Genomic DNA, 24,507 nt, shown 5'->3' on the forward strand with positions numbered 1-24,507 from the left:
CCCCAGGTCCCCCTCTGTTTCGTAGTCCTGCCTCTCTCACAGCCACAGCGAGCTGCTTCTCCACGCCAGCTGGATGGAGAAAGCCCCTGTTTGCAAGCAGCTGTCTTTAATAAACAGGCTGTTTAGGGCTAGGCTGTCAAAGAGAGCATGTTCAATGTACAATCAAGAGGCAACGATGCACAAAATTGCACACATACAAAAATAGGAATCTTTTCTCGGTGTATGTTGAGCTTTGAACGCTTAAGTGATTCCACCTCTCTCTTCTCCATCCAATTATGCAAGCAACACATGATTAGATTGCTATAGAATTAGTGACGGAAATCTTTACACTGCCTAATCAATATTGTTCTGCTCAATACAAAGCATCTTCCCCCCCCTCTGGCCTCAGTTGTGTTCTCCTTTGCCCTCTGAAAACACAAGTTCACCTTCTTAATCTTTGGGCTGTGGTGACAAAGAGGAAAACCAGCAGCGTCTGTTGAAAATGTAGTTACAGAATTTCTTCCTTGCGTTGAAAAAAAAAAAAAAAGAAAAGATGTAATGCAGCCCTGCCAAAATCACATTTCAGGTTTTTAAAGAGGCTATGCAGGCCAGAAAGACCTTTTCTTCTGTTTCAGTTGTATGGCCTTACAGGAATGGCCATCGACCTTATAAGCAAAGACACTGGATGATGATTTTCTGAGCATCACAGAGGCAAGATGCCAGATTTTATGGGCGACTAGACTGATCCAATATAGCAAATCCTGTGTTCCACTGTGGATTCTGAGACCAAATTATCAATTAATGTGAAGCATTAAAAAATCCAAATCCCTTTTAGTTCCCTGCAGTCATTAGTGACAAGATACAATATCTATAGCCCAAATGCTTTGCCAGCATCCCCTGGTAGCAAGGAAGAAACTCCACTCCTTTTTTTCCAATATATACAAAGAAAACATATGAGATCAGTGGTTTTTACATTCAGATTCGGCTGTCTCTTCATATTTACTTAGATGGAGGAATAAATCAGGTTTGGGTTACTCTCTGGGTTAGTTATTTGTTATTGGAATAAATGCATGGTAATAGATCTGACAGAGGAAGATGTTTCTGTTTCAAGTCTGTGTTTGAGGTAGAATTTGCTTTGTTCTGCACTATATGATATTGATATTTTTTTTTCCACTGCCAGATGACTTCATTTGCTCTGCTTCTTTCCGATGTTTGTACCTCTGCCACAGCTGGTTTTAGAATGTGGCTTTATGCAGCAGATCTCTCTTTTCTTTTTCCCTAACTGTACATTGTAATGTAGAGACAATTTAAGCAACCGTCATGAAACAATTTTCTAAGACTCTACCCTACCCATTTTGTACCTCCAATTTTTGGGAAGGGAGGTGTCAGTTGTTCACTGGGCAGTTCCCCAAGCAGAATGAGCCTACGGCTACATTTAGCAGCTCAATTTTCACCTTTGGTGCAGAGTGGGAAGGCACCCAGGGCGATGGATAACTGGACACACTCTGAGGCCATATTTTTGGTATTCCCTGGACAGCCGTCAGCCTGAGCTCCTAAGTAGCAGACCCAGAAATCTGCCCCAAGCCACCGTGCTCACCAATGACCCTTTTGACTTGGGATTTTGTCTCCTTTTTGTCCTGATGGGAACATGAACACCTTACTAGAAAGTCGGTGGACCTCATGCTTGTCATTCACTCTTAATTTGCACACTGAGGTCCTCCCTCCTTCTCCCTCCCATTCCCCAAATCTGTCCTACTTGAATACTTGGGGAAAAGTAGTGCTGTATTTCCTGTTCCACCACTTTGCTTCTCTTGTCCCCTCCTAAACTTCAGTTTTTCAGGCAGTGGCAGGTTTGCGGGTGATCAGAAGCTGTGGGATGAGTTTTTTTTCTTTCTTTCCCAACCTGTAGCAGTACAGATGGACCGAAGACTTTTGGGGAAGTGTAAGGTGATGTACAATGTTCTTCACTGAGACAGACGGCCAAAGATGCCCTTAACTCTGCCTAGTCTGAGCTTGCTTGAGTGAAGATGTTAGGCCTGGGTCTTATTCTGCTGGCAGAGGCAGATGGGTCCCTGCACTGTGCCCAGGAAGGCTGGCAATGGGCGAGGAGCAGAATGCTTAAGTACCAGACACAGAGGATTATGTCTCCTCAGAATTCTCCTGTCTGGAGAAGGATTCTGGGTCCCCCAAGAGATGTGGCTTCACAGTCCAAGGAGTTTCAGGAGGCTGAGCCCCATTTGACTGTTGCCCATCTCCCCCTCCCTCTGCACTGGTGCAGGTGACAGTGTGGGGTGCAAGGTGGTGGTGACCAGGGACAGGGGGTCTCATCTGCCCTGTGCCCTTGCAGCAAAGGGTGTGTAGTGTTGGGATATTACAGCAGTGAAAGACATACTGTTCAGTTAAAGACATACCCTTTCCCTTCTTGTCCCCTTGCTTCATCCCCCACATCCCTCCCTCCCTCTCTCACCCTTCCCTTCTCTTTTGTTTGTCTCCTTCCCTTGTTTTCACCCATTCACTGTCAGGAAGGGCCGCGTCCGAAGGGCCAGTTCAGCGCAGCGTGGCAGCGACAGAGACTGGCACCGCCGGCAGCTGCAACAGTGAGTGGATCTTGACCCCTGGGACAGCTGGAAGCGGTGAACTGATGCTGCTTGGGCATGAAATGACATGTGGGGTTGAGTGGCTTTGGGACTAGGTCGGGTCTAGTGCATTTGGCAGCAAAGGGGCTCCTGTATGTGATGAAACCTGCACCCTAGTTTCTAGTACTAGAGTTCTAGCAACTCTGTGGGGCTTGTCTGTACAGTGACATAATAAGGGATGAATGCAAAACTCCTCAGTGCAATCTTCCTCGATGGGTGTTCATGCTGTGTCTGCACTAGGGGAGAGCGTGGGCTGTCCACTGGCTCTGATGGCGGTGAGCGCAGCATCGTTTGCCTCCATGCAGCTAAACTGTTCCGTGCCTCCAAGCAGGGTAGCATATGCACTGCTCACCGGGAGCCATCCTTGACTTGTGTTGTCCTCTCAGCAGTTGTTTGGACACTGTCAAATTGGCATGGACTAAAACTAGACCATTTTAACCCGAGGTTCCCCACCTGTCACAGCGTCCCAGAAGCCACCACCAGCGAGCTTCAAGGCTTCTGGGGGTTGGCTGCAGAAGCCTGTGAGAGAGGTAAACATTGAATTGATCATCCTGTGTGGCTTTGCTGCTGGCACACAAGGAAGTGCTTGATCCAGAAAGTTTTGGAGCCTTTGCTTTAGTGTGTTTTGGAAGTGTATTGAGCTAACCCACCTAAAGACACTGTCTGTGCAGAGCAGTTGTGACCCCTCATGAGTTAAGGCAGGAATGTGATGGCTTACACTCTTCTTGGTAGCTTTCCTGCACCAGCAATCCCAGAGAAATGGGGATAAATATTTGCATAGTGTCCATGACTGGGACAAAATACTGGGGTCCAACTACCCAAACCTCCCTATGGCATTGCTAAATGAAGGGTCTGCTCCTGTCTGGATGATGAAGGATTGGCTGTCCCACTGCCCAGCCTCCTCCCAGGGTCACTGCTACTCCTTCTGCCCTGGCAGTGATGGGGATTAAGCAAATACCTGTGCAGATTTGAGCAGCTGAGTGGATCTGGCAAAGCCCTTCTAGGTTCTGTGGTGAAGCAGGACTCTGGCAGTTCCTGACTGTTGCCAGAATCACATGGGAGTCCGAGTTTAGATAGTGCTGATTTTACAGGGGATATGTCAGCAGATAAGAAGATGTGCTACCGAAAGGTGATTTTGTTACGTTTATGCCTTTCTGAGGCAAAATTGAATTGCGAGGTGTGGATGGGAATTTAGTTCTAAGCACTGATGTAATTTTGTATCCTCGGCCCTGAAGGTAGTTTTTAAAAAATGATTTTCCCCTGTGCCCTGACACTATTTTTTTGCCTTTCAATCATGTCCTTATGACAGAACAAATACTGGATTTGACCTTTGCAGTGTGACATAATAATATGTGACTTCTTTATAGCTCTTTTCATCCAAAGTGCTTGGCACACTATGAATCTGATCCTGCAACTGCTTACCACTGGGCTTAGCACTCGCTGCTCCAAGCAATCCCTGGGGAAGCCAGAGGAGCACTTATGCTCAGAAGTGACATACCTTGGTATTATTTGCAGGATCAGGCCCTGGAGAAATGTAGCGCGTCTGTGAATAGCCACATTTTGGAAAGATAAAAACTTGCCTGCTCATTTATGATTGTTATTCACTATCAGAGTGCCATGCCCAGCGCTAACATGACAGCCTCCCCTTGGCTAAAATGTCATGGCAGATAATGCTTGAGTTATATTTATAGATATCATCTACAACCTGTTGCTTCTTTTTATTATTTTTTCTCAGCCTTGAAAGCGTGCTAATTAATAAACTCCTTTAGCTTATCCTGCGCCATTTGATCTTGCAGAAATCACAACGTTTTATCTTATTAGCAAATAGGAATTAAAGAATTAAAACTAATCGGGGGGGGGGGAAGAAACATAGTCACTTTCTCTGCACATCTCTTCTGAAACAACCTTGCACTGTGCCCTTAGAAACTCCTAACTCTGCCCTCTTGGCTTGACAGAGAAGAGGGATGCTTTGGGTCAAAAAATACTTTCTGTTCTGCTTTTTCTGTTGTGAAAGGGAGACCCTGGTTAAGTATATGGAGAAGAAGAGTCCAGCAGTTAGATAACAGCCTTGAACTGGGCTCCAAGTCCCTTCCATGCTACTAATGACCTCTGTCACCATGGGAAATTCAGTTAGTCTGTCTATGCCTCAGGTTCCTGTTTCTAAAAGGTGATCCCTGCTCATTTTCACGGAGGGGGTTTACATGAAAAAGAGATTGCAAGGGATGTAGTCAATTATGGTGTTGGGAGGCAGGTAAGTACATTAGAAGTACATAGGAAATGTTTGAGCTGTGACATTTGTGGCATTGGTTCAAGAAGAGTGAATTTTGGAAGTCCTCAGTAGTTCAAAAATGCAAAGAGAGCAGCAGGTAGGATTCTTGCACCCACCTCTGCTTGGTATGGTACGTTCAGGATGGGCAGAACTAGGAGAGAGACCTGCTCCATCTTCTTGGTGATGAGAAGTGGTTTAAATCTGGTGATGGAGACCCACTACCTATCAGCAGGTTATCTACATGCTTTGGTGTTGTTTGCCATCAGTAGAACACCGCATCCCCTCGCCCTTAAAAAAATAAATTCATTAGGTGTAGAGATGGCTGAAAGGGATTCCCTAGATCATCAAATCCAGTCCCCTGTTGCATTGATTTTATCAGATTTATCCTTTTCATAATCAAGCATCACTATTAAATGTGGTCCTAAGGGAAGGCAGTCCCACAATCTCATTGCTTTAACTCGTAGATGTTTCTAATTTCCAGTCTGTGCTTAGTCATGGCCCGTTTGTTAAACAGCAGGTACCTGGCGCAGAACCAAGAAATTTAACACAGTTTTCTTAAAATAACCACCCAGAAATCCTATCCACAAAAAAGTGCTGAGGTTGCGACAGGGAACAGTCAAGGTCAGGTAATGATAATGGGGAGGCCTGAGCTCTCACTTGCCTCTGCCTTGTAATACAGACTTTACATAATCACTTGCCTTTAATCTTGTGTGATCCAGTTGAGGTACAAGGCAAAAGTACTCACAGAACAGAGGAACTTCTTTGCTATTCTTCTCCGTAATGTTCATTGTGTAACCGTCTGTCTCTTTTGCCAGGTATAGCTAACCCTGAGCTAAACATTTGACTATTTTTCCCTTTCCTGGCAGGCTTTTCTGTGCTATTTATTACAAGCCATTACCTGCACAGCATCTTTGAGAAGTCAGTGAATTGCATTGCCCCATTTTACGGGTTAGGAAACAAAGCACAGAGCTATCAGCCGTGTCAACCCATAAAGCTGCAAGGGTGACACTCCTCCTCCAAAATGCTCCTGCTTCATTCAGTGTACTCTGTTGCTCACCCCAAACCATGCCGTTGCTACCCAGCCAGAGGAATGGGGCTGGTGCAGCAGCCTGCCTTGTGGCACCATGTACATTGCATGCCATAGAAATGATGGGATGATCTAGACTCGTGACTTATTTGCTTTACAGTCTTGTCTGGTTACTTAATCAGAGTGCACAACGAATGGGCAAGAGAGGAGAAATCAGTAAATATAGGCAGAGGTGCAAAAATGCTGTGTTGCCCATTGCAGCACCCATAAATTGTGACCCAGCCTATAGAAGGCAGTGGCTTATATGTGCCTAGATTGGGTCACAGCCCTGCAGCACAACCAGAGTGACTAAGGAGGAGGGCTCACTTGGCAAAAACAGGTTTGCAACTAGGACGCCAATCCCGTGTTTGCTTGTTTAACTTGGCAGGTATTCAAGTGAAACAGGCGTGGAGGGGAGGTGTCAGATCTGATCTTGGTACCAGTGTGTGGGATTTTTACTTCTATTTCAGTGCTCCTGTTTGGAAAAGAAATACTCTCAGAAACCCCTCCTTTTTTTTTTAAGCACTTTTTAAATGTCATAAGAATCATACAGTGCCCACTTTAATGTTCCCAACAAATTAAAATATTTTATTAGTCTATAATCTGAAAATCATTACCGTGATTACTATAAAAACCTGAAGCTCTCCAGAGGGAACGATGTCAGCAGGTCTAAAATGTATGCAAATATATTTCATTGCCATAAAGGTGCCAGGGGTCAGACAGGCTTTTAGTGTGGGAGGGAACAAAGCACATCTCATGGTGGGGAGGGAGAAAGCGGATCTCGTGGCTGATTTTCCTGGAGTTTTCCAGGGTAAATGCCCGGGGCTGCGCCTGGCTGGTTTGGATGGTTTCATAGGAAAACATCAATGCTGTTCTCAGGCACCTCCCTCACAGTGAGGGTAAGGAAGTGCTCCAGATGGCTCACTCATCACAGATGAGCTGCTCTAAACCTCTGGCCCCATCTTGCTAATGAAGACAGGGCAAGTGCCTGTTCCGCTTCGGCATCCACATGCCCCCGGTGCCCCCTTCCTCCTGCAGATTCATTGGGATGTGTCTTTCTGAATAAGCGACACCTAATGCAGGACAGGCAGGCGGCAGCCGTATCCGGCTCCGAGAAGGCTGCCCATACCCTAGGGCAGCAAGCACCCGGAGAGACTGGGTGCCAAAGTAGCCCCTGCTTTGGCCAGGAGACACCAAACACTCCCAGAGAGGTGGCTTCTGAGCCAGTCCTTTGCTCTGTGTACAGCCAATGGGCTCCTGCTGATTACTTCTCACTGGCTTGGGCAAATGTCAAGTGGTTCACAGATTAATTACCATTTAACCAGCCGTATTTCCATCTCTCCAAAAGGCTGCAGTAGAAAAGACAGAGGTACTGGGAAAATATACCCTGGTATTACACAGCAGATTACCCTGTACTTAGAAGGTCACCAGTTACCATGTAATTAGATCTCCGACTCAGGGAAGTCCGCAACAGGTATCCAAACCTCTCTTCTTCCCCATGTCAGAGAAGCAGAGGGATGGCAGTGAAGTGCAGTCTGAAACCTCATTAGGAGCATTTAAAGCTGTTAAATAGTTTAAAATTCAAGCTAGGGGGGGTGAAATGAGAGGGCAGCAAGGCCACTTGTACCTGTCAGTGAGAGGGAGAATAAAAAAACAGAGCAGTTTGTCTAGGAAATGTGGGAAAGCCAAAACAGACAGGAGGGTTTTGAGGGAGCGGTGTGTGCCAGGCAGCTGGGGCTGAATGGCAGTAAAGGCTGCTGCTTTTCAGTCTTTGTCAGGGGGAGCTTTGCCACCAGTGGAGGACTTTGCTGAGCTGCAGAGCTGCACAGCCGCTGAGTCCTGGCCCATGGGATGGTGTATGTGAGGCCAGGTGGGATGCCCTAATGGGGATGACCCATAGGTTGGGACGAGGGGTGGGCAACAGTAAGCTCCACCTCTCTGCCTCTTGCTCCAGATTGCCATCCTCCGTTTTTCACATGCACCCAAATCAAACGCCTACTCACAGAGCATTTTGAAGAATGACAAATGCCTTTGATTATCACGCACAAATTCCAGTAGCAACTCATCACACCTCTCGGGTGGCTAATAAAGCATTGAGCCAGTTCTAATCAATATACAGCAGTACTGCTGTAAAGTGAGATTGTGCCCGCCCCAGGCCATGTTGCATTTAGTCTTTATAAACTTTGTCCTCTTCAAACCAAACATAGTCCCTTGTGGGACTTGTGGCAGCTCCTCAGCAAGCTTGTGGCTTTCAGTGTGTGTGTGTGAAACAAGTGCCTCTTCTGAAGTCATCTGTGTAAAAACCCAAGTCAAAGAGCAAAGAGTGAGCCACTACAGCAATCATTATTTAAAATACTCTCTCATTACATGTCCCTGGCTCAGCCCCACAAAGAGTATCCATGAGGTCAACAGCTTCTGGAGACGTGCCACAGAAATGAAGACAGTGTGGAGCAATTGATTACTGAGGATAGAAAGAACTGTATGTAAATAGTTTGTCAAAAGAAGGGCCGGAGTGGGGAGATGTGCTGCCTGATTTCAAATATTTACAAAGCTGTGAGTCTGAAGGTTAGAAAACATTGAGAGAAACACATGGAAGTTAGCACAGGGATAATGTAGTGGGGACAAGGCTGGGGAAAATCAGTGTGGCAAGCAGGAAATTTCCATCATGTAGGCAAGATTTGCTTGTGATTTCCTGAGGGAGACTGTGGGTTGCCCACTGGGATATTTGGATTGGCACTCATCAATACTATAGCAAATCCTTTAGGGCCATCTCTCACAAAGGAAAGAGGCCAGAATGGAATTTAATAGAGTTTTTTTCAGCTCTAGTTTTTGGGCTGTAAAGCTGTTTCATATGCAGACATGCTGCATACACACACCTAACACTCTTGGACTAGAGCGGCTCATCCAGAAGCAGTGAAACCAGCCAAAGGCTTTAAGCCCGACATTTATTGTCACGTTTCTCCTTGGAGTAAATGCTCCAGCAATGACATAATTGAGGACTGTCCTGTCTGCTCAGCATATGTCTGCAGGGGTCATTCATCCTATCAGACACTGCAGAACACTAGTGGTTTCTTTAGACTCACTTTCTCTTTCCGTCCTTCCTCTTGTGGCTACCCCTAATGGAGAGCTGGTGGTTAGAGACTCCTCTAAGAAAACTCGCCTGGTTCAGAGAGCTGACCATCTAGAAGCAGTCCTGTATTATGGCAAAAGCAGTCAGATGTGTCCTGCCGGGGGCTGGATTTATGAAATGGTCCCAGTGCGGCTCACTGGGGTGGAGTATCTGGCTGGCTGCAGGAAGGGGAGCAGAAGGCAGCTAGTGATATCTGCGATGGCCACTAAGTGCTTGAGGGCTCTAATGGCATCTGGGAATCAGGTTCCTGTGTTTGTGGGTTTGCTTATTTATTTATGCTCCTGGCTACATAAAGTAGGGAGGAAGAATTCTAAAACAGCGGTTAAAATGCATGGGACTCCAGCAACTCTGTCCTACTCAAGGACATCCTGAAAACTTGAAAAAGATTGGAGGAGACTTCACTGCACAGGAAGGCTCAGGTGGAAGAATAGAGTAGAAGAGGATGCAATGCTTGATTGCTTCAAATTTTCAAATTTAGCTTTTTTTCCCAACAGAATCTTTCAGCCAAATCCCAGCCTCAGCTGCTGCGTGTGCCATCATTTTGGCTGTCGCTGGTTTTAGTTCTGCCACTTCCTAATGCTGCTGCTCCCTGATCGCAGCCATGCTTAGGTGGGTGCAGTTACTCTCTTCTCCTGTGCCTGTCTATCTTTGGCCATTGTCACCTTCTTTGCGTGCCACAGCACTTTTTCACAGGGGTGCATGGAAAGGACGTGTCCAGAGCAACTTCTCCTAATTGAGGTCTCAGGAATTTTATCTGTTAACATCACATAATTGCTATGTTTCTGTGGTGGCCTAACTCACATCAGCGGGTAGTGGGGTTTGTCTCTGCGGTGAAATACAGCTCTCCATTCAGCAGTGCCAGAGCTGGCACAGCTTTCCCACCGGCACTGATGAGTTTAATCACATCATTAGTAGGTGTGACACTGCAGCCTCCGATGATGAGCTCTTTATTTTAACACGGCTTGCAACGTGTTTGTCTGAGATGCCATCTGTGCCTGCACTGCCTTCATTAGGAAAGAAAGCCTATGCATCTTCTGAAGTTGTTCTATGTTTCTGTGATGTTTCCCTGCCGAGAAACCACTGTTCAGATAGAGGGTGAGAACTCATACCTGAAGGAAAGCACTGTCACCCAAAATGCGTAGACAGTGCAAGTAAACCATTGGGAAGCACACCATTGGGAATGGTCCTCAATCGGCCTGCAGGAAGCTGGCTGGAAAGAACAATCCAGCTGTTTTATTGCTGCAAGTTTTTTTTGTCTTTATAAAGCGTTGAGGTCTCATGCTCCAATCTGAAGTACTGTAATTTTTCAGGAAAGCAAGGAATGGATTTCTATCTTAAAAATACTTTTGATATTTGTATGTCTATATCATGATTGTGCATAAAAGTCTCATGGTTGCTTGCCCAGTTTTTAGACACAAAAGTTCCTATTAAGATTTTTAGATGCAGAGCTGAGCATCTAACCTTACCCCTTAAAAACTCCATACTCAGCTATATATTTCTGTAGATGTCCCTTGATCAACCAACAGTTTCACAAATGACAAACCAGGCAGGAGCTGCCAGATCACAGTTCAGCTGCATGTAATGAAAGGAACCACTTCTATAGGGAGTTTCTGTACCCTGTGTTGTATTAAATTTGTCTGTATGGAGCCAGGCCTATGCTCAGTGAATCTGACATTAACAAGAAATAGATATCCAAACAATCTAGCATATTTAATTTTGAGTATTATTATGATTAATGCCAAGGCAGTTGAACTGATTATCCAGCATCCTGAAGTTAAGTAATGGAGCCTTCTTTAAATCACGTATAGTTGTCAGTCAGGAATGGCTCTGACTGCAGACAAAGATAGAGCATTATTGGTTATCCAGAGGGGAGTCACTGTCAGGACAGAGAGAGAGAGAGAGAGAGAGAGAGAGAGAGAGAGGGACGGTGGAAGGTAAGTTTATGAGATACTAATCTGAGAGCATTTTAGCATAGTGTGATCACACATGCGAGTGCTTTAGTGGTCCTATTTCCTAAGCTGTGTTTCTCAAGTTAAGATTTATTGGTCAAATCTTCTTCCTACTTTCCAAAGCCAGAAACTGAGCTGATTTTCATTCTCTGCATCACCAGAAGAGCAGAATCCTGATGGACATATTTCTTGCATCATGATACTTTAACTTAGCCTCTATCTGATTAGCTTTTGAGCTATTAAACACTTCTTGTAGCATTACCAGCTCACTGCAAAATGATAATGCAGATCAGTCATGGACAATTTCTGTTGATACTTGCAGTCTTTGTAGGCTACAGATCCCTTTGAAGTTGGAACTAGCTGACAGCTGTGCTGTTTCGTGGGTATTGCATGTCTCTGAGTAGGCCTGCCCTAATAAAAAGGCTGTAGTGTGGTACAAGGATCTCCAGCCTGGTGAAGGTAAATTGGTAAATCCGTATGGTTCCTGATAAACTGACTATCTGGTGGCTGTAGTTTGAATATGTTTAGTGGCCTTCCCAGCCTATGCTGTTATCTGTACAGGGAGCAGGAGAAAGGTGGCTTAGTTGGTAGCTTTTGAACAACCCAGATGTGGTGCCCATGTTGTGGCTGTGGTGCAGAAGACCACAGAAGCCACCATCTGCACGCACCCCTCTCCAGAGCTGCCCAGTGCCAGTGGAACTCCTGAGCCACTAGGTCTCCCACCAGTGAATCCTTCTGCAGTGCTGCCACTTTACTCTACTGTCTGAGATCCTAGTGTGGGCTCTTGTCATTCTGGGCCACGGGAAACTTTCAGTAGGTAGCCCAGGGGATCAGGAGGCTGGTCACCTTGGAATGCTATAGCAGCAACTGTTAGGATGGGGGCTTAGGACCTACTGGGACATGGTGGTGGCCTCACTGACCTCTTATTGCTTTGCAAACTAGAGCTGCTGTGCTTCCACATCTCCCCAGCTGAATAAGGCATGGGTGGTGTTCCTCTCAGTTTATATCCTGGTACTGGAGGTCATGGCTTTTGGAGCATTTACTTATAGGAGAATGAGAAAATGGCCTATGTTCCTCTGCAGGTTGGTTTTGCAGCCATTTCCTAGCAGTGGGTGCTGCTGCTTTGGGTTCTGGAAAGAGAAGGGGAGGGGTGAACTGTGTTAAGGAGCACACCAAATAGATTATTGGCAAACATAATTAAAAATATATGTGCCATTACTCCTCTGTTTCCCTTTTCTTAACCATCCTCTGCATTACCGCTGGCATTTTTAGATGGCAGATAATATAACTGAGAGGACTCTTGGGTACAGGCAGCTCTTAGAGCTGCAGTGATTTATCTCAGGCCATTTTGAGGTAGCAGAATTTACCTCTAGCTACAGCCACCCCTCCATGTCTGCCCCCCCTCATTTGCATAAGTAATTGGCAGCTTGTTACTGGCTCATTAGGAATGCTGAAAACCGTGGGATTAAAACACACTCGGTGGAGCAGAGATGAGGGAAAGGGGGAGAAAGGCCACTGTCCCTGCTTGCCAATTACACTGCTTGCTTCAACGTGATTCAGAATTACAGGTCGTAAAGCAACTAGATTGTTAAATGAAGTAAGGAAAAACAATGTCAATGGCAGGTTTTATTTTTGGACTCATGTTTAAACACAGTATGTGCATCTGGGGGGAACCAACAGTCCCTTGCCAAACAGTCCTACTGACAGCAGGAAGGTCTCATCCCCTTCTCAGCTTTGCATTAACCCTGCCTGGTCAGTCCTTCCTGCTCCTGAGCAAGTCCATCTGGCTCCTTACATCACCTCCCAATAGGGACATTGTGTTCCTTTCCCCATTGCTCTCTTCCAGGGTAAGTCCAACTCTTTCTCCTCCAGCAGCAGGCGACCTGCATCTCCTCTGCTTTGGGCAAGGCTGGGCCACCCAGTACAGCTCCAGGCAAGAAGGAGAAACAGCTACAGGTTGTTTTGTGTGCTCTGTACATCTCTGAAAACCCTGTGTGATCCCTTGCAAACTGCTGCGAGATGCCTCCAGTCAGTGGCGTGCCAGGGGAGCAGCAAGCCCCGCGCTGTGGCACTGCCAGAGCCTGCAAGGGAAGAGAAGGTTAGGTGCAGAGTGAGAATTAGGAGAGGATCAGATCTGTCATTCCCAGAAGGTGGGGCAGATGCGTGCAGAGTGCTGCATAGTGAGGATGCAATAAGCCAAGTGAGTCAAAACGTTTGGTGGAAGCATTTTGGTTTTTTGTTGACTGATTTTAAGCTCACATTCAGCACTGGCTATGACAGCAGGGACAGCAAAGGCACAAGACCTGACAGGGCTGTGCTGAGAGTTTGTAGTGATGGCTTTTAAATCACTTAGAAGAAGCTTAGCCTGGGGCCTAGTATGGCCATAACATATGATGACTTTCTGTCAGGAGAACATCTTGGGGATTTTTTTGAGGCCAGACTAATTCTGGCAATGGTGCAGTCTCAGTTATAGCTAGCACCTTTCTTTCTGGATAAACTGAAGCGAAATTACACATTAAGTACTTGGGAACTGTATCCAATCCCAATTTACAGCTAAATTCAGCTAACTCTGACGTAAACTACTTGAGCAGTTAGAAGTCTAGTAAGGCAACAGTTAAAACTATGAAGAGTGGCACAGCTAATGTTCAGCAAAGCTCAGCTTTGTTGGGCATGACAGAGTTAATCCCTCTCATTTCCAAAGGTGCCCAGGAATCTACACAGGCAGAATACTGGCACGTCTGATGGATAAATGTTTCTCAATGCTGCTGGACCCAGCACTGAAGGCTCATGAGCATGTACTGCCCTTTGCCTCGCCCCCGAGAAGACACTTTCTCATCCTCCAACCTGATCTATCAAACATCAGCTCACAAAGGCATGATCTACAGCACTTCTGTTTGTTGTTTGTTTTTCTCCAAGAGTTCAACTTAGCCAAACAGAGAAGCTTCTTCTGCCTCTTGCTTGCATTGTGGTTTTGTGTCCTTGTGTCCTCCTAGGTGACCCGGCCACCTGTGGCTCTATTCATACAAGGCTGTCCAGAACTGCTGAATATCACATCCTGCCCACAGCAGGAACTAACATGTCCTGATGGGGACATGCATCTGGCTGCTGGGGGAAGGTCCAGAGCTAAGTATCTTCCTAGGATCACCCAGCTCCTAGAGTTGAGGTCTAAAGGATGTATGTTCTTGTGCAGCCCAGCCTGGTTTGACAGCCAAGTCAATTAAAGAGAATCCTAGGTCATTGCTACCTACAGCACCAGGAACAGAGAGAGCAATCAGAGAATGCATGTCTTACCCCTAGGTCATGAGTGCTGAGTGCATTTTCCTAGAGAAATTGTGGCAAGGTCTCCACTACTACTACGTGATTCTGTATAAACTCAAATGTCTCAGCTTCCTGTGAATTAAAGGGAAATTCAAATAATGCCGATAATGCTGCACCATATGAAGAGTCCTACAGTGTTTTTTGTGACTTTTCAAGGCAGGAGCAGGGGTAGAACCTCCCTGAAGTATGCCAGAAACAGGAAGAAAGCTGTCTAATGACTATTAGAAAGTAAATGCCAAATGACCAAGAAAAATAAAAGCACTAATGTATTTTTTTATTTCGTTTCAAAGTTGTGAAGGAAACTGCACAAAAAAAGAAAATAAACCACAGCCTTAGTATATGACAGAGTCCAAATTCCATTCTCAGCTGACATCTATGAAGAAACTTTCAGCTGGGAGCATGGAGGGGGTGGCTCAATAGCTCCCCTCTGAATGCTGCTTTGGGCTACATCCCTGGAGCTAGTATGTGAGCCAGAAGGGGAAAAACAGTGCTGCCCACCAAGAGCTACTTTTAACATGTTAGGATCTGGATTCCCACCAGTCCGCAGTCCTCATGAGGCTTTTCAGCCCTACTCTGGTTTTGATTTCCATGCTGTCTCTGTTAGTGGCCCAAACTGTGGGTATATTGCACAGCCTTCACCAGACACTGCTACTCACCTGTACTGTTGAACTCATTGGGAATAATATGTCATCCTTTTCCTTCCTAATCAGCTGGATGTCATTCAGAAAGCTGGGACAAGGAGAATTTTTTCCCTAGACACTAGCTTTCCTTGGTAGCAGATAAACCTCGAGCCTTATAATACTAGTCATACACAGCACTTACATAGCTTTACATCGTCGAAGTGCTTTACTAGCATTAAGTAATTATCTCTCTCCCTAATGGCCATTAATGCTGGCCTTTCATGAATCTCCCCCAGCTCCCCAAGGTTCATATCTAATACTGCAATAAGCTGCTCAAAAGGAGTGGCTGGTTATCTTGCAAGTCTATGGCCTTGGATGTGTATTGAGGCTTCAGAACAGAGGCCAGGTACACTGGAGTGTCAGAAATGTGGATGTAGACCAGGTCATGCACTTGGGATTATCCAGTAGAAAGAGCCAGAAATGAGTAGGTGATATTGCACCTACTCATTGAAATGGAGGCAGAAGAAGGAAACTTTGGCCACTCAGAGAATATTTACTAGTTGCTCTATATATTACCAAGATAGTACTGCAAACTGAATGAGCAAAGCAGTGGGAATAATGTGTCAGTGTTGGCATGAGGAGTTGGTTTAGGGGGAGAAAGTCAGAAAGCTAAAAATGTCAAGCAAAGCTAGACAGCCATGGCAATGGGATAAAGAGGCCAGTCTGCAGGTCTATGAAGCATTAATGTAACAAGGAGAATGGGTGAGCTTGGCAAAATCATACAACATAAAGGGAGGAACAGAAGAGGATTTACTTGCCTTATTGCTTGAAAGCAAATCCCTCTTCCAGGCTCTGGACTTCATCCAGAGGAGATGTTGCAATGCCACTGTTTGAGGATATTTCACCCTCAGAGGCCTTTAGAAGATGAGCTTGCATGATAGCTGGGCTCCCCATCCCTGGCCTCTTGGGGAAAGGAGGAAGGCAGGGTAGGAGGGTGGGAGAATGACATGACTGCTTTAGAAAAGACTCAGAAGTAGCATGCTCCTGACAAGCATCGGTCCTGCATGGTCACTAATTTCTGAAACCTGACAGACCCAGCTCTGAGCAAATGGAGGCTTTCGGCTTCTCTCTAAAGACATGATAACAGTTCTTTCCAGAGCCAAGGACGTGCTATGTAAAGTCGCTTTGCAAAAGAAAGAAATAGAACCCTTCTTTTTTTAGCCTGATTTAATAGCATCATTTTGCTCTTAAGCTTTTGGCAACAGCTAGTCCTGTAGAAGAAGTATGTAGCCATGGGAATCATGTGCAGATCTACACTGGCGTAACACAGATCAGAGCCACTACACATTATATAAAGGATTTCTGTCACCCTAGACACAGTCTGCTTCCTATAGCATCAGTAGCACAATCCATCTATGCTCAGCTCTAAATCATTTTGCTACATCAGCAAATAACAGGGTACAGCTGGCTGCAGACCAGGAAAACTTGACTTAGTGTTCATTTGCTACACTGCTTCAGAACAGGGCCTTTCCCTGCCTTCCTGCATCTGTTTTCTCATCTGTGAAATGGGAATTTTAATCCTAATCAGTTTGCGAGAGAAGCAGTAAGGGACAGTCAAAGGTGATTCTTTAAAATGTAATAGTCAGCCTTATGTACTAGGCGAGACATTGGAGTGGTTTTATGGTGCAGTTTAATTGATGCCTGTTCTGCTTATAGTTAGCTAGTAAATGCAAGACTTAACATTTGTGCTCAGAAATGTGGCACACTGTTTGAGATGCAAAGAATACCTCCTCACCTACAAGCATAGCTGAACTGTATTTTGGAATCCACATGTTTCTGAGCATTATTTGGTTTTTTTTCTTCCACTCAAAAGTAATTTGATTATTACTTATTACTTGATTAATTTTTAGTAAAATATACATCTCATATGACATACGGGACTGAGATTAATGCTTTGGCTGTCCCTGGACTCCACCATATAAGATAAGCCAAGACTGTGTCATCACGTTCTTGGGCCAGCCATTGACTATGTATGTCACTTGACCATCAGTCCTTTACCAAGATGTGTCTAGGAGAGACCAAAGACCTCAGTGTTATTTTAGCTTTTTAAAACTGGGGTGGGCCTACTGGTTTCTCTGCTCTGCTTTCAAGTCCATATTCTCAAGTGGTGTAAATCAGAGCCCTCCCATTAAGCAAAACTGTTGTAATACTCTTTGTGTATGTGTAGGCTGAGGACCTGGTTCATAGATCCTGAACTGCCGTAAGGTCTATGCAAAGGGGAAATAAGTCTTCTCAACACACTGTACTACTGGTAGTCTCAAATGATTCTGCAAGATTCAGGATATTGCAAATCTAGAGAGCTTTGCAATAAATAATCATTCTGAGATTGCTGGAAAGCTGAAGAGTTAGTGCTACTTTAAGAAGAACAAAATAAGCATTAGCACAAAACAATTTTTGCAACAGTCAAGTTTGATGTATGTCCTCTTCTGTCAATAACATTTCCTCAGAGACCTCCACAAGAAGGAAAAGCAACTTATAAAAGCTGAGAATGCAGGAAAGAGCTAAAATTGCAGCCAGGATTTCAAAGGAACAAACAAAGAAAAGCATATTTCCATTTCCCTTCTGAGAGGACGTTCTTGGGAATTCAGACAAGCAAGCTGAGTAAATAGGAGTTGTAGAGCTGTGACAAACTTTTTCTCTTCATGCATCGCAGTTCTGAGCACTTAGGAAAGAAGGATGTTCCTGAGACTTTTAAAGATCTTTCACTTTTTTGAGGGAGGGTCTGTTTCAGATTTAGAAAAAAAAGGCTGGTCCGCAGACCTCTGATTACAACACTGCAAGCCCGAGTCCAAATTGTGTTCAACTCCAGATAAGTCTGTCCTGCACCCTCCATGCAGAAAGCCTGCTAAGCATCATAACTATTTCACGCTGTATTCCAACACACCTCCCTAGCACTGTCCCTCTAGCTTCCAGACACTACAGTGTGTCTTTGTACTGACCCTTCTACATGCTAGTTCTGCTTAATCAGACAGAGAAACCTGTGGGAGCTAAGGAAAACTGGCAACTCAGAGAAGAGCTTTTGTTTGTACAAGAAACATTTTCATTCAAGCAAGCACAACAATCTAATTATTTTGAATAGCCACACATATAGCAGAAACCTATCAGATACCTTCTCCCCTAATCCTTCATAGGACCAGAGAGATTTCTGCCTGTTCGATTCAGTTGCAGTACTACAAAGTTATTAGCACTTACTTTTTTTGGTATCTGTAATGAGACAAGAAGTCTTCCAAACAGCACCGCAAAAGCACTCTTTCTCATCACTACTAAAACCTTGGACACTTTACTAGTCGCAGAAACAAGTGCTGGAGACTTGCAGCCAAACTGCTTCTAGCACCGGCTGCTCTTATCAATTAGCTATTTCCCCACAGATGGTGCTTCTTATGTAGAAGAACAGAACAGTGAAAAACTTGTCCTGCTCAGAGACACTTGTTTAGAAATCTCTAGTGAATCCAAAGGTAAATCCATCTGCTTTCAAACTGTTTGCATGTATCCTTCAAACCTGCTGTATACCTGCTAATTTCATGTGTCCTAGAGAAGGGTGGATCCTGACTGAGAAAGTGCCTTTGCCTGGCTTGGCATACAATGGGACTTCACCCCTGTGTTCTTCCGTTTCCAAACTCTCCCATGGGGCTGGTTTTCCTCCCTCCGTTAAATGCTGGGCATATCCCTGCCTGTAAGAGCCTGTTCTTTATAAGCAGACCGCCTTTTTGCAGTGCGGTCCTGCAGTCATTTACATATTCAAAGCACTATTTCAAAAGGCCTGTAGCACAGTTTTATGAGCACAAAATATTTCACGTGATTAGATGACGTGTAGATGCTTGTGTATGGGTTTTAGAAAACCTTACTGAAGAGGAACAAACCTCATGCTGTATTTCTGGTAGGTGCCTCAGTGCACTGAGGCCCTGCAAAACTGAGAACAATACTTTGCTGGACGCTATTCCTTTCCTTGCTTCCTGATTCATCAGACTGTAGGGCTGGAGTACACTCTTGGCATTTTGTCATTTGATTTCTTTACAAGCTATTTTGGGAGGAGAGGACGTCATTTATCTTGAAACATTTCACTTTTCATCATGATAACCAGGTGGGCTTGGTGGGTAAGCTCATAGGCAGTCAGGGAGGCAGTAGCCAGCCCAGGTTTTTTGAATAGCTCCTTGTTGATGCAGCTCTCAGGGAGCCCCTAAGTTTGTCCACATAACATCAGGGCTGACCGCTTCCTTAGGGCTCTCATGACTCAGTTTTCCTTATGTCTTTGCCCTCACCTAGGTTGGAGGACACACTATGCTGCCTATCCGCTGGATGCCTCCGGAGAGCATCATGTACAGGAAGTTCACAACAGAGAGTGACGTCTGGAGCTTTGGGGTGATACTCTGGGAGATCTTCACATATGGGAAGCAGCCCTGGTTTCAGCTCTCAAACACAGAGGTACCACAGTACTGAGACACCTCAGCTGGAAACTGTACTTTTTACCATGTCTCCTTTTCATATTGCTTGCAAAGCAGTTCATAGAGAGGTGGTGCCCACCTTGGCACTCCCAAGGCGAAGCCATGGGAGAAGTCTCATTATTTCCACTTAAGAGCTAGGGAAACTGAGGCGCAGGAATCAAAGGGTTCTGTCAAAGCCATGTACTGTCTCACTCCCAGTCTCTCCCTTTTAAGTTCCTGACATTCCTCCATAACAGCCACATCTGATAATCTCTTGGGGTGCTGCCAGAACTGAAGATACCTGAATTATTGCTGGAATCTAAACTGTTGTCATGTCCTGCATTTCCTCTGCTTTCTTCCTCCTTACTTTATAGCTGGGGGTCTTACTGCAATCTTCAGTTTATGAGAAAGTATTTGAAGTCTATTATATAGCACATGGCATTTCTGTGGGGCTTTTTTCTATAGGGATATCTATTAAATGGTTTGCCTCAGTTCTTTGAGGGTGGGACCCAAGGAACTGGTCTGTCCTTGTTATTTCTTTGAATAGCAAAAGTTGCAGCCCATCAGTATAGAGCTGTAGTGTAAAAATGTTGAGGGAAGGCTGGCTGGGATTAGCAGAGTGTCAGAGCTGAAGTTTGAAGTACATCAGCAGAAATGCATTGGAAGATTTTTGCTCAGAATAGCAGGGGGTATTATAGTCGAGGAACAAGATGCATTGACATAGCAATGTGTGGGAACCTTGCACATTTTTATCCTACTGTGTATCTAATGGATTTCAGAAATTTCACCTTTTGTAATGAGAAATGTGCATTTTCTGCTTTCTGGATACAGATCCCTTAATTAAGTTAGTTGCAGAGATGGCAAATCCAAGGTGTTGCTTTACAGCTCTAATACTTGCCCATTCGTGTGCTCAATGGGGCCTGACTATATATCCCAAAGTAGCACACGCAAACATTTTAGAGACACAAACAGTGGAATTGACAGCGACAGAAGTTATTTGTCATGCCATTTAATGAGCTGCTCTTGCATTTCCCTGGGAGGGTAAATACAAACACACACAAATGAGCACATACAGCTTGTGCATGGGTGATAGACATGCTGGAATATGACAGCTCAGTTGGCCTTGTGCTTTCTGCCTCAGTTTCCTTTGCAGGGCAACTGAAATGAAAATAGTCACCCCTAATCTTCAGGGAGGAGGGCTAGCTAAAATCTGCACAGATACAGCTGTGTTGGCTTTTCTACCATCTGTGTAAAACTCTAACCCTTTCCTCTCCTTTTTCTGTATTCACTTCTTTCTGAGAGCTGAAGACTTACACATTAGACCACACTATTCTGATGGGAAGAAGCTACATTAACTCTCATCTGGCTCATTTTTCACAGTTTGTGGAGGGGTGGGCAGAACCTGAGTAGCTGCGGAGTACTGACACGTCCACCAGCTCCTGGATGGTGAGACAGCAAAGCAAGTCTCAACAGCAGCCTGGCCCCGGCTGCAGAGCACCGTGGAGGGGCAGGTTAAATGAGCCTGTGCTGAGCTCCAGGCTGCCAGGACTGGACCGTGTTATCACTCCAGGCTGGCTGAGCATTGCTGCTGCTGAGTGCAGGCACTGTCAAGGTTGGGATGCCCACTCCCCCCGGTGGCATCTGCATGGCCTCATACCCCGAGAGCACTTTCAGCAGGTTTTTTTTCAAGGCTAGAAGACACCCTATTTGAAAAGACAACTGAGGCAGGGCACCACCTTGAGAGAAAGCTTGAGGCCTACCATTGACACCTGTCTGTGCCCTTCCTTTGCCCTGGAGAGAAAGGGCCCAGCACAGGCCTCTTGTGCGCCTTCAGGATGTCCTGTCAGACACCATAACTAATGTCCTCCCACAAGTCATCACTGCCAGTAGCTTTATGGCATTGCAGGCTTCTCTCTGTGTGCGTTTTCCTCCCTGTGCTTTCAGCAGGTCCTAATCTCTCCCCTCTATATTTATATGCAAACAGCAAGGTGATTAGTATCCCTTGAGCTGTGTGGCGAGCCCATTACTATTCATAAATGATAAATTCCAAACACCCCTTGCTGAGTGGCTTCCCTCAGCACACTGCTTGGGATCTGTGTTTATCTGCAGAGCGTGGCAGGTCACTTGCACACTGCAATGCTGGGACTCATCAACTCCAACCAAGGAGGCCAGACAGTAATAGCAGCTCTCTAACAAACCATACCTCCCTTCTCTTTGCGTCCATTTTTCTGGTGAACAAAACACAGACACTTAGGGGCGTCCTTTCCAATGGCATCTCTCTGAAGATACTTTAATTCTATCCGAGAGCTCACATTTCTCTCATTTGCAGCACTGACCTGACCCAGAAGAAAGTGTTAGTACCACAATTTCTTTTTATTCATCAGAGATGTGATTTGACATGGAATTGCATCCTTTCAGATGCTTTGCTATGTCAAAATGAGGCAAAGTTGTCCTTGAAGATGGAGGTATGAAAAGATGCTCTGAACTGTCCCTTGTAGAATTCTCCTTGGCTTTGCAATGGAAAGGATTCTTGATTTTCAGGGAAAAAGTATCATTTCAGCTGTGCAAAGGATTACTTTTCTCTGAGGATATTAAGGCATTTTTTTCTTTTTCAACTGACAGGAAATACTGCATCATAAATTTAAACTTCATATTTCATTTCATTTACTAGTGGCCTCCTGTTTGGAGGGTGCGTTGAGGTAGGTAGGTGTCAAATGCAGGTTTTTGGGAACTGCAAGACTGCAGCTAGAGACAAACTTTTCACTGTAAAATTATCATTAATACCACACAAACAGGTGAGTGCTGAGGATCTGCAGACCTCTTGGCTTCTCAGCACTCCCATTCACTAAACAGTACCATGTAAGTCAAGAAGTAGCTGCTTGACTGGTGTGCAATGTCTCTTTGTTTTCTTTCTTTCAGGTCATTGAGTGCATTACCCAAGGCCGAGTTTTGGAAAGGCCTCGAGTCTGCCCCAAGGAGGTTTATGACATCATGTTGGGCTGCTGGCAGAGAGAACCTCAGCAACGGCTCAATATCAAAGAGATCTACAAGATCCTTCATGCTCTGGGCAAGGCCACACCAATCTACCTGGACATCCTTGGCTAACAGTGGCCACTTGTCGAAAGTCCCTGTTCCTTCCTTCCTTTCTTCCTTCCTTTCCTCCTTCCTTCCTTCCCTCTCCCCTTCCCAAGTCCTTTGCCCCTCAGCTCCCAAGCAAACATCTTCATATAAACTCAAGTGCCTGCTACACATACAACACTGAAAAAAACAAAACAAAAAGCGAACCAACAAAAATCTCACAAAACAACAACCTGTAAGGCAGTTTGGCTTATATATATTTATAGATATCTCTCTATATATAACTTCCAAACCAATACAGAAAGAAGCTGCTGTTACAGAAAATTATGAGACTTTAAAAAAATCAGAAACAAAAAAAGGGAGAAAAAAGTACTAAAAAAAATATAGAATTAAAAAAAAAAAAAAAGAGAAAGAAAGGAGAAGGTATCTTCCCCTGAGCAATGAAGCAGTGAATTGTAACCTTGCTGCAAGTATGGTTCAGGCTGCTGGGCAGGGCTCTAGACTGTCCATAGCAGCAATGCCATCGTGGGTAGGAGTCCTGGGGGGAAAGCCTTGCCTTGCTTGTATGATATGCACTGAATGTGTGAAATCAGTCCTCCCTTTTCATCCTTGCCTCCTTCCCAGCCCACAGGTGATGGGCACAAAGCCAGGGTATTGCCCCTGGATGAACTCTTACCAACCCTTTCTCTCCGTCCCTCTCAGCCCTTCCCCATCCCTTTTTACCTTCCTGCCTTTTTCCTGCCTCCAACATTTCAGGACAGTTTTTCTAATTTGCTGATTCTTAAATGTATAGACTCAAGGCTTTCGAACACACAGTCAAAGGATTGTGGCACCTACGGGTAAAACACACACCAGGAACCAGCCACCCTCTCACAGACCACGAGCCGGCCAGACCCAAACCTCCCTCCTGCCCCACGCTGGCTGCTCCCAGGACTGGGAGAGCAGTGGGACCAAAGGGACTGTGTGAGGGAGTTGAGGGGGGGGGTCATGGAGACCCGGTCCTGAATCATCCCCAACCCATTTTCGTGTGCACGACAGGAGTGCTGCTTGTCCAGGGTGCCCAATACAGGCAGTGACTATGGGAGGAACAACACACTATCCACACTCCTCCTTTTTCTCCCTACCTTTCACCTTTGCTAGCAGCCATGGGATTGTTCTCCTCCTTCAGCTGTCTGCACCAAATTGGTCCTTGGTGTAAACTTTAATCAGACAGGATTGGATCCCTGCTCCCTTCATGAGGGAAAGGCTGCAGTGTGCAGAAGGCTGGGAGCACATCTGCATTCCAGCTGGGTATAGCTATGGGGTCAGCGTTATCCCAGTGCTCTTCCTCCTCATCCTCTTCCCTTCCCCATTCCTGCCCCATGCCTCAGTCCAAGCCTCAGGCACAAGCCAGCAGGGAACTAGAAGGGAGACGAGGCTTGTGAGATGGCTGGGAACCTACCAACACCTGCCTGCAGGCCCCTTGCCATTCTCCTCACGTCCCCATCCCCTGAAAGGATTGATGCATCTGCCTTTGAGCTGTTGTGAAATGCAGAGGCTGAAGAATAGCTCCACAGGCAGCCCCGGGAGAAGGGGGGGAAGGTGCCTTCAGGAGCAGACGGCTCAGCGGATGGCCGCAGCGGCCAGCCTTGCATCTCAATGAGGATAAAAGCATGACAGGCAGCAACAGGGGTTGGTGGGGACAGTGAGAGAGAAACAGAAGTATCCTCCCTAAAGACCATCACCCTCGAGCAGGAAACAATCCTGACCTGGCAAAAGGCTGAGTCAGACGCTAAATCCTGTCTCCATACCGGGCTGAGAATATAAAAGCTTTCTGGGTCATTTTTCTCCTGTGGCTAATCAAGGGTGAGGGGAATCTCAGCTTGGCAACTGCTCTCAGGAAGCAGGGAGTGGGCGCCACAGGCATTGTCAAGGCAATTTTGAGAAGGCAACAACCGCTAGCACAAAAATAGCCTACTCTTGCCTGGAAGGGAATACATAT

The 24,507-nt window shown here is 45.6% G+C and overlaps 1 protein-coding gene across 3 annotated transcripts in view; it reads left to right on the forward strand.

Annotated features, from left to right (window-relative positions):
- Positions 1-22,908, forward strand: part of NTRK3 (neurotrophic receptor tyrosine kinase 3) — a 210,731-nt gene extending 187,823 nt beyond the window's left edge. The window contains exons 16-18 of one of the 3 annotated variants that reach the window (XM_009561403.2): positions 2,502-2,576; positions 19,291-19,449; positions 22,368-22,908. In XM_009561403.2, the coding sequence (XP_009559698.1) occupies positions 2,502-2,576; positions 19,291-19,449; positions 22,368-22,553 (420 nt within the window). In that variant the 3' untranslated portion in view covers positions 22,554-22,908. The remainder of the gene's footprint in view (positions 1-2,501; positions 2,577-19,290; positions 19,450-22,367) is intronic. The other 2 variants (XR_008451836.1, XM_009561405.2) reach the window with 2 other exon arrangements.
- The last annotated feature ends 1,599 nt before the right edge of the window (positions 22,909-24,507 follow it).

This window comes from Cuculus canorus, chromosome 12 (assembly GCF_017976375.1).
Source record: "Cuculus canorus isolate bCucCan1 chromosome 12, bCucCan1.pri, whole genome shotgun sequence".
Lineage (NCBI taxonomy): Eukaryota > Metazoa > Chordata > Aves > Cuculiformes > Cuculidae > Cuculus > Cuculus canorus.